This window comes from Condylura cristata, unplaced genomic scaffold (genome assembly GCF_000260355.1).
Source record: "Condylura cristata isolate star-nosed mole 26May11 unplaced genomic scaffold, ConCri1.0 scaffold00023, whole genome shotgun sequence".
NCBI classification, from domain to species: domain Eukaryota; kingdom Metazoa; phylum Chordata; class Mammalia; order Eulipotyphla; family Talpidae; genus Condylura; species Condylura cristata.
In genome coordinates, this window is record NW_004567124.1 from 20,331,082 (window position 1) to 20,341,818 (window position 10,737).

The following is a 10,737-nucleotide window of genomic DNA, read 5'->3' on the forward strand; positions in this document are numbered from 1 at the left end:
ACTGCTTGGGCCTCACCCAGACATATATGGGGCACTTAGCTTTCAACCCAGAAACAGGCTTCTTCTTATTGGTTAGAATCTACCTTGAAAGAGATGACTGAGCAATGATTGGTCTGGAATAATACTGTAGGTCCTGCACAGTCATTAGCCCTGGGGAGCTTAGGTACTATATCAACCAGTAACTAGTAGTAAACCATTAATCCTTTTAGATAGGAATTAAAGTTTCTTTAATTCATAAGGGAAGTAAAATGCTCAACAGCAATCATCCAACCAAAGATGAAAGGTGCTTCAGTTGTTTGAGACTGAATAAACAAATCCTCTCATCTTACTTCATGTGATTCTCAGTGACCTTTCATGGGTCAGTCTGTGCCACAAATTATAGGCCACCGCACATGACTTCTATACTTTATAATTAGAAAAAGGTATTTGAGATCATTTCATCTCACTCGTAGTAGGCATAACCTTCATTCTTTGTATGGGAAATGCAGTTTGAGACTTGATGATATATTGTAAACTCAAGTTGGAATCAAAGCATGGGTAAGTTTTTCAGTGGCACTGTAAATGAATTTTTGTCTACATTTGGCAGAAAATTTTTGTCAAATCCATTTCTGAGTTTTTTTGAGGGAAAGGTTTTGGGAAAAATCTGTTAGGTAGTGATAAGTCTGACAACACAATTAAGACAAACAATTCCTCTATTCAGGTCCTATCACTGTTTTTCAAATGTCTTGACTGAGTGAGTCCTCCTAGTAGTTCCTAAGAAACTATTCAAGTAATATCCAGTTGCCTGAGCAGCAGGCTTGTGTAGAATATATTGGTTGAGAATTTTGCTACCATAGGCACATGTTCTTGGGTAGGGAGCTAAAGAGGAGGGGATCCAATGGACTATGGAAGAAGTTTATAGGTGCCTTGATAGTGGGTGGCAACATATATCTGAAGACATATGATCCTATACCTCTAAGTCATATACACTATTGTAAACCAATGTTACTTCAATTAAAAAAAATACATTAAAAAAGGAGATCTTATTTCCTGTTTGTTAAATAAATCCCATTGCTGTTAAAAAAGGAACATAATTATTTACTATTATTCTGATAATTCAAAGGCATCAGTGAGTATAGAAAGTAGGCATAGTATTGCTTAAAAAGAAATATTCCTAGATTCAGAATGCTTGGCAATTGCATTTATATTCTGGACCTGTTTCTTCTAAGCTATGTGACCTCTGCTAAGTTGTTCAATGCCCTTGATACTTTCTCATCTTCAAAATGCAGTTATGGGTTACAATGTTACCTACCTTGTTGTAGAGTTATTGTATATAGGGTCTAGAATAGCACTGGTTTATACTTACCACTTGTTTTTACTATTTTAGCAATATTTGTAATTGACAGGTAAATCTTACTTTGTCACATCCAAGATTCTGTGTGGAATCAGTAGAGAATAGGATCTACTAGTCTTATTAAAATAGGATAAAGCATAGTAAACAGGCATAAGATTGTACAAAGAGGTCAGGAGGCACCTAGGAAAAACCTCTTAGATACCCTCAGTAAGCTAAATGTCATGCGAATGTCACCAGACAGTCAAAATAGAAACAGCTACAAGTGTCTACCTACAGCTCATTTTGTGTTTTAAGGCCACAGGTGCAAGGCATTTATGTGTTCTACAAAAGATTCTGACTGCTCACAAAACAGATTGCCAAATATAGAAATTAGTTGATTTCAGATTCAGCTGGGTGGGGCTGGATATGGAAATCACTTGAACAGGCCTGGGACCCAAAACAAGTCCTAATCACTGGCCCTGGATAGGAACTGTGAACTCATAGTTATTTTTGCCACCTCTAATCTCCCTTTTATTCCAGCTGCTTCCTTAATCCCACTTCTCTCTCTCTCTTTTTATATTATTTATTTATGCATACAGAACTGGGGTACAGGCTAAAGGTGCAGGGGCAGTGAGAGGACAGAGACAGAGTGGGGAGCAGAACAGGCAGATGGACGAAATACACTGCTGAGGGGAGCAGCAGGCAAGACAGGAGAGGTCTGCCTCACCGTCTGGGTCACCTCCTGGGCTGGGATCAAACCACACTGAAGTGACTGCAACTCACTTGCGTGATGGGTTTTAACCCATTGTGCCACTAGGGGGAGGGCCCTCCCCCCTCTCTTTTAAGAAACCACCTGTTTATTCTTGAACTTGTTCCAAGACTGTGAACTCCTCTGATCGTGGTCAATTTCCCTTTACCTGCTGCCTGATGGCCTGAATACAGTGTAGTGTGAATTAGTTTTAGCCTTGGTATTATATCAAACAGACATTTTCATTCTACGCCCTGTATATCTGTGAAATGAAAGTTTTTGTTCTCTGTTGAGGGGATTCATACATTCTGGGGCAGACAGGAGATGTTTGGGGAATTTGGATGACCTTGAAAGATAAACCTGACTTAGCCTTTTAGACAGTGGGTAAGGAGATAGGAGGGAATTCTGTGGAGTACTGCTCCTCTGTCTTTACTCCTGTCCTTCCTGACTAGAGTCTAGGAAAGGGACAGCCAGAGACTGATCTGGCTGTGCCATTACAAATCTTTTCCTACAAGGATTAGCACTTTGTAAAGTTTACTATTCATTCAATTTTCAATTCATATTTTGACTAGACCTTATATTCTTCATGTTGTATAGGGTTCTGAAAATAAAAACACTGACCTTTCTTTTCCTTCCCCTTCCCAACCTTCCAGAAGTCTAAGACACACAATAGGCCATAAATAAACATCCTGGATGAAGACATATTAGGTTAGATGAATTTCTCTTTAGTGAGATTAGAAATAATAATATAATATGGTAGATTTGAGTGATGTCTAAAAGCTTGAAGGTGTTGAACTTTCAGAAGCAGTGTTTCAACATCATGAACTTTTCTATTCTTTTGTTTTAGGAGACCTTTCATCTTTTCAAAATAAAGATATGGCCTTGTTGCCTTCTAGTCACCAAAATGAGGGGTCTTAGTGGTGTCCTCCCGACACATGGGACATCTGGTACAAAACTTAGTGAGTGCTTTTTATTGATACAGATCTCTCTGTATAAAACCTTTTTACATAATGGAGAGGTGATTATATATATTTATATATAATATATAGAAATACACAATTTTATATATGATAATTATACAACTATATGTAATACATAAATTGTAATAATATATACAATCTTAGTGAGCACTTTATTAGCCTGGGTCACAGAGGAGATGACTATTGTTTTGATATATAAACTTTCAGTGTGTGCAGTTGAGCTGACCTGAACTCTTAGACCAAATTACTATTTCCTGGGTGTTCCAGGCCTACACTCCTGTACCTACTGGGTTCATGGAGCCTCATTGAGGTATGGTTTTGCTCTAGATGGCCCACAGGCAGCAGATATGTTTCATTTTATTATTTTAAAAATATTTTTACTAATTCGCACATACAAAAAATGGAGTGTACATCAGAGTTGCCAGGGGTGAGGGGATTCATCAGAGATAGGCTGCAAAACAGGCAGATCTACTGAAATACACTGCTGAGGGGAGCAGCAGGTGAGACAGGAGAGGTCTGATGTGCCATGTGGGTCACCTCCCTGGCTGGGGATTTATCTCCTGCTGCAGTAGCTTCATAGTGATGAGACTTAACATTTTGCACCACCAGGGAGGCCCCCCGCCAGGGGAGATGGAAACAAACAAGGAATCTGACTGAGAAAGCTGGTTATGTAGTGCCACCAACTTATATGTAAGATATGTAAAATAAGAACGTGCCCAGGAGCAAAGCAGCATGCTTACAGACAAGAATATTAGATTGCCCAAGTTTAAGAACACAGCCAATTCTTAACATAACTGCTCCCTAACTTGATCACCTTGGGCAGTTACATAACATTAATAAAGTGTAAATAGTAGTAAGAAAGTCAAAGTACTGAGAAGTGTATCAAATCACATTAATAAATGGAAAGCACCCAATTTAATGCTAACTCAATAAATGTTATTGATTTCTTTTTGTGTTTGGCTTTTCTGTGTTCTCAGATGACAAATATTTTTGTTTTTATCTTCTGCTATTTTTCTCCCTATAATGATCATGGAGAGTCACAATCTTGTAGCTGGAAAGAATTTTTGAATAATGTGATTTTATCTTTTCATTTATCAAATAGAAAGTGAAGAAGCTGAATACCTATCCTAAATCATTCGCTCTTGAGGTTTGAAAACCTTTACTATCATGACCAATGAGAATGATAAATAATGACAGCAAGGCATGTTTAAACAGTGCTTTCTGGTTTCCAAATTACTTCCACAGTCATAGTCATACGATCCTCTCAACATTCCTGCAAGTTATGCAGGAGAGGCTTCTTCATCTCTGTTTTGAAGATGTGTAAAACTTTCTTGTTTATAAGTATAGATAACTTTCTAGGCTATAAATCTAGTCCTTGGTTAAATTAGAATTCAAATCTCTGATTTTAGACTCCTAAACTGAAAAACTTTTCACGACAGTTTACTCTTCATTTATCTCCAATCCTTGGGTTTCCAGGTACATTTGCTGAATTCCTGGACTTCTAGCATTAAAAGGAACAGTAAAGCTCTTCTGGTTAGCTCTGAAGTCTATGGAGATTACATAATTCACTAGAGGAAGAGTTGTTATAATGGTATACAGTAAAGAGTGGACTTCTAGTTTGTGGTAGAACACTCTTCCCTCTAGGTCAGGCTGAAAACTCCCTACTTAAGGCTATTTATAAAGGGAAAGGAAGAAGGTGTGTCAGTATGAAGCAACTATGGCTTAGACTCTGGTTTGATGGAGGAGAGCTATATGGACCAAGGCATTGTGAGATTTGTGAAGCTTTAGTGTTTGTAGTGTTTATTTGGTTAGTTCTTTGAGATCTTTTTTCACCAATAAACACATTTGACTAATTGCTATTGTTAGAATGTCATTTTCTCTTTATTCTTTGGACTGCAGAACACTTACATCTAAGTGCCTGATTCACAAAATTAGGGGGCTGGAATCCAGAATGTGAAGGCCATGCCTAGGCATTGCACAGAGACAGAGCAGGAAGCCTCCAGTACAATTCACTAGCACAAAAAGGAAGCAGAGTTTCAAGGCAGATGCTAGGACAAAGATGATATGTACGGCTGGAACAATCTTAGCGCTTGTCTTTACCAACCTTGATATGGAGACCAAAGAGCCCAGCATGGTGAATAAATTTACCATACACAATGATTGAATTCAGTGAATGAAATGAACATCTCTCCAATACACTCAAGGTACATTCAATTGTATCCACCATGTGTCCCAATAACATAACTTTAAAACCCACAAAGCTGAAACTCTCATGCAAGTGCATATTCAAATGTTCCTTTATCAAACTCTTCAACTTCATCTTCCCATGTTGAGGAAGGCATACTACTGTATGGGTCTAACAGGATTTTGAAGCATCTGATAATAAGGAGTCCCAAGAAGATACACAAAATTCCAACAAAAGCAAAGCCAGTTTTTTGTTCCAGCGTTAATGAGAAAGCTGAGACTTCATTGACACTCATCTTAGCTGAGGAGTTGCCACAGTAAATACTACTCATTATTCAGTGTTACATTCTCATGGGTCTTCAGAATTTCTGCTGGAATCTCCTCTTGTCCTAGATACAAAAGTGGACTCAGTTTAGTTTTATCCATGTATGTTATTGGGCAGGTGATTGTTTTATAAATCTGGCATATTTCAAATCCTCTTGACTTGACTCAAAATGCTTGAACACATCATAATATATAGATCATAATCAAGTTAACATTGGAGATACTATTTCAACTACAGTAATCGTAGAATTGTCTTTGTGGATGATTATCCTTGTCTACATAGTAAATATAAAATCAAATGTAAAAATCAATATTGAAGTAACCCTGAAAACTCTGGATTCATAACAAGTTGTTTAAGTCACTGCTGAATTCACTTGAATTGTCACATAACATTAATTTCATTTTCCATGTGTAAATAACACCATAAATAATCATGATGTGTGAGCTGGTCAAGCTTTCTACAGTCCATGTTTCAAAGTCTATCTCTGATGCCATTTTGCCAGATAAAGGTCCTGATCTTTTTAAACAAACACTTTATCTTTTCTCTTTTTGATCCCCTTAGCTTTTGACCTTCATTACTTTATTTTCTTTTTCACTGCTGCTACCTACACTGAATGTCAATTTCTTAACAAGAAGTTGTGCTTTTTAAAATTATATTTGTATGAGCAATACCCACCATAACAGCCGGAAGTAACTAGTATTAGAAGTTGCAGACCCTTAGCTATCTCTCTAACATCACCATTAGTTTTTAGAATATCCTAAATAGTCAGAAAACTTAAGTGAACAGCATGTATCTCATGTAAATTCAGCTTCAAGCAAGCTCCCTTATTCTTCTGCAACCAAATTCCCACTCTAGGCTCTTACTAATGAAAGTCTAGAACTATAATAGAAGTATTCAGAAAGTATGTGCTAAATTAAAGGCAAAATACTTTTTCCCCATGTGATATCTTAATTTTAATTAAAATTAAAAACAATTAATTAAATCAATTGATCATGAACCTACAGCTCCTGATCATGAGATGGTTGTTAATAATAAAAAATAATAAATAATAAAAATTGCTAAGAGTAAATAGAAATCTTAGACTATTCATCAAGTATAGATGAAAAATACATTTTCACATTCCCTAATCTCTGGAAGAAATGGGTAAATAAAAACAAAATTAGCAGTTCTAATGCAGATATTTAAGTGTCTACCTCAGAGGAAAAACCATCATGTTAACATCCTGTTTACTAGGAAAAGGATAATAAAAGAAATATGAGATGAACTTGGGCTATGAAATTTTTTAATGATGTGAATTATAAGCCTTTATGAGAAAAAAATAGTCAAATGATGGTAAAATATAAAACTGGTAGTGGTTAAGTTATTTTAATATGCTATAGTACAAAAAAAAAAGGGGGGTAAATGTCCAGTTAAGTGGTAGGGCCTGTATATTTTGCAATTGAAGTATACTTTTTCAATATGACTACAAATGCTAAAATATTCCCTCAAATCATATACACCAGGATAAATGTTCAGGTAGCTTAGAAAAGAGCAACAAATTTGAAAACACATAATTCCCTTTGTAGGTATTGCAGGAACTGGCATTTTTAAGTTATGGCAAATCTTAGGACTGGGTTAAAGGTATACTTGCCGATACAAAAAGACCCAAATATCTTGAGTTGTTTTGAGTTAGTAACCAATGATATACACAGTCATATGAATCATACCATTGTAGTGGTCAAACTAATGTAAGTACAGATTTATAATTAATTTATAGCTTTTCATATACATGAATGTTGTATGTGATGTTTTTCTTTTGTCAAATATGTTTACTAAGTGGAGTTATAAAAATTTAATTTTCAGGAAAAAAGTACTTATTTACCTCTGTCAAAATGTAAAAGCAGAAACCAATAGTGAAAAGTATGTACTTAATAAAAAGAAACTTCAGTATTTTATTTTAATCAACAGGTTTTTTCTCTTGTTTATCTATAGATGATATTCCAAACAGTGTATCTGAAATAGCAACTGCTATAGTGGAATAGGATTTCCTGGTAACAAGTATTTCGATAGTAGTTATTAGATGTAATTATCTCTAGTGTTAATCAAGACAAGCCATAATCTCATGAAGTGAGACATATAAGAAGACCTAAGCTCAAAAAATAATCTCTTATACATACACATATGTACCCCACACCAATTATCAAGGTTATTAAAGCCTATTAAAAGTAAAGAGGAAAAAGAAGCATTATTAAGGTCACATTTACACAGATCTAGTCAGTTATTAGAAATGGGATGTGCCATAGTCAAAGGAAAATCCTAAATTACAAACCCAGAAGTCTTCATCTTGATGAAGTACATAAATTTCAGGTCTTCCCAGGGATTCAAAGCCTTGCAATCTTCCACAATCTCCCTCTAACCTTTAAGATTTTACCCTTTAGACACCCCTTCTCTTAAGTGAATCTTTGGGTGACTCCTCAAAGACTGACACTCTTTGCTTTCAATTACTGCAAATCTGGTTTTAAAATGCTCAAAATGTCTTATTAGAGAAACCTAAATAGCCTTTATCATTCTGCTTTGTTTGTCTCCAATTTTCTTTGGACATAATTAAACTGAAGAGAATGGAAACCTGCAAAACATTATGGGAGAAGCATCAGCAATCTGACTGTACATACACGACACATCCTTTTTTTTTTTTTTCTTCAGCAGTAGAAACATTAGAACTATCTCCTTTAGAATTTGAACTCACTAGATCTGCAGGTTCCTTCCCCTTCCCTCCCCCAGCCTCCCCTTACAGCTCCTTAGCTTCAAAAATACATGAGAATGAGGACAGGCTTCTTATCTGGACCTGCACTGGAACACTGTCAGTTAATGCAGAGGGTAGGGGGAGAAAGTTGTTTCTCAGGCAGCAACGTCTCACCTTCCATGCTTGTTGCCATGGAGATGAAATCCAGCGAGTAGACAAAATGTTGGCAGGTTTGTCTCTGCTGATCGGTTCAGTAACAATGTAATAGGCGTGTCCTGGGAACCTGCATGAAGCCACAGGGCCGAGGTTAGCGCTTTCCTGGCCTACGTTTGTAAATGTCTGTGTTCTGTCAGTGAGAGACAGAGGATGTGGGCGTACGCAAAGTACGTGTACGCGCTGGAGTGTATTCGCAGCAAAATGTGCACGGATTTCATCGATGTGGCAATATGTAAATATTTACGTGGGGGTGTCTGTGTGTATGTGGGGGTGTCTGGTGGTATGTGAGAGAGAAGAGGAGGAAACCTAAAGGGGGGAGGGAATCAACCAGAACAGCAACAGGCTCTATTCTTTAAAAAAAAAAGAAAAAGAAAAAAGCGCTCATTTTCACTCATATAACACTCTGCAGGTAGCAATCGGAATTCGCCATCCCCTTGGCTCTCTAGGGCAGTGGGGGTTCAATTAGTTTATTGTTAAAATCTTGTTTTTCCTCTCTCTGCATTAATAGCTCTGCCATAGGCATTTAACTGTACTCAGTAACCTTAGTCTCAGTCGAGGAGTATCCCTTAAAATCGTAGGTGTTTCTTCTCGTGTGATAAGGGAAAGGGGGAATGAAAGGTGTTTTGATTTAGCTGGGGACTGCATGCGTCATTTTGAGTTGTTTTCCCCTACTCTTCTATTTTTTTCCTCTGGTGCGCAAACCAAAAGAAATCCTTTCCCTTTCTTAGGAGCAGGAGCCTAGGCGCTGTCCGTAGTGCTGAAGCATTGCGTAGTGAGAGCTCGCTCCTCAAAATGAGCTATAAGCCACCCAGTGAGAACAGCTCAGGTAAAGCGCTGGTGTAGTTGTGAGACACGTTTTCTCAACAATAATGAAAACGTTATATACATTGCAAGCCTAAACCGATTGACAGAGAAACAAAACAATACGAACAAATACTCTTCCTTCCTCTGTAATTAGGGGTGTTGTCATATTCCAAATTCGGTTTCTGAGATTCAAATTCTGTTTATGTTTGGATACTATATCCACAACCTACAAGTTGCAATCACTTGTAGATTTTTAAAATTGACATTCAATTTATGAATTATTGAGCAGCCAGTGGTTGGGGAAAATGAATATATAGAGTTGGGTCTTCATTCACAGAAAAATATGCTAAGAACAAAATACAAATGTGTGTTACAGGTCAATAACGAAGGCAAACATTATAGTCATTAAGAGTGCTATAATGAATATACAAAAGTAGCTATGCCTCCAAATTAGTGTTTTTGCATTCTTCAGATAAACACCAAGAAGTGGAATTATTGGACCCCCCTGGTTTATCTACTTTCAGTATTTGAGGAACTTCTGTATTGTTTTGCATAGGAACTGGTCAAAATGCTATTCATTTTTTTTGATTTATTTATTTGTGTATTCAGAACTGGGGTACAGGCCAGAAGTGCAGGGAGGTGAGAGAATTCACCCAAGACAGAGTGGGAAGCAGAACAGGCAGATCAATGAGGTACACTGCTGGGGGAGTAGCAGGCAGGTCAGGAGAGGTCTTCCACACCATGTGGATCACCTCTGGGGCAGGCAGGGATCGAACTCATGCTGAAGTGGCTTTAGTCCCAGTGGTGTGCTTCAAACCGCTGCATCACCAGGAAGGGCCCAAAATCCTATTCATTTTTAAACTACTAAACATCCTGTAATATCTGTTTCACCAAGAGAAAGTAAAAGAAGCATATTCTTATAGTAACATGTTCATAGCTAAAAATCAAATTGTTCTTTGGTATCATGTATTAAAGCAGAGTTTATTGCAACTTATTGGCTTATGAATCCTTTGGGAATATGGTTAACATGCAGATTCTTATTCTGAAAGTGTGAGTTTGATTCTCAAATAATACATTTCTAACAATACCCCAGGTGATGCCAGAGGTTACTTCTCTCAAGACCACACCTCAAGTGGCAAGTGCTAGAGATATTGTGTCTGCTATATACAGTTACTCTTAGAATATGAGGAAAGAGGTAATTTTCTTCTACCTATGTATGATTTTAGGCTGTATCAAGAATAATCTGTTCAAATTAGATCATAAATTAATCATTGACCAGTTACTTATGGATTTGACATTTGAATTCGATTTTGACATTGTCTAAACACATTCTACAATTTATTACATTCAGTATTTCCATATTGTGTTCTACATTCACCCATTTTCTTTGAAAGCCCAGATCAAAAAAGGAGAACTAATTTACATGATTTTACTGTCAATATATGG

General features: G+C 36.9%; 1 protein-coding gene across 1 annotated transcript; it reads right to left on the reverse strand.

Moving 5' to 3' along the window:
- Window positions 1-4,918: 4,918 nt before the first annotated feature.
- CTXN2 (cortexin 2) lies at window positions 4,919-8,609 on the reverse strand. The gene is made up of 2 exons (XM_012728580.1): window positions 8,446-8,609; window positions 4,919-5,613 (listed from the first exon to the last, which is right to left on the reverse strand). Exon 2 carries the CDS (start codon window positions 5,554-5,556, stop codon window positions 5,311-5,313), a length of 246 nt encoding a protein of 81 aa, XP_012584034.1. The 5' UTR covers window positions 5,557-5,613; window positions 8,446-8,609; the 3' UTR covers window positions 4,919-5,310.
- Window positions 8,610-10,737: the final 2,128 nt, after the last annotated feature.

Excerpts from the sequence above, each read along its gene's own strand:
- CTXN2 (XM_012728580.1), bottom strand. The coding sequence starts at position 5,556 with ATGAGTAGTATTTACTGTGGCAACTCCTCAGCTAAGATGAGTGTCAAT.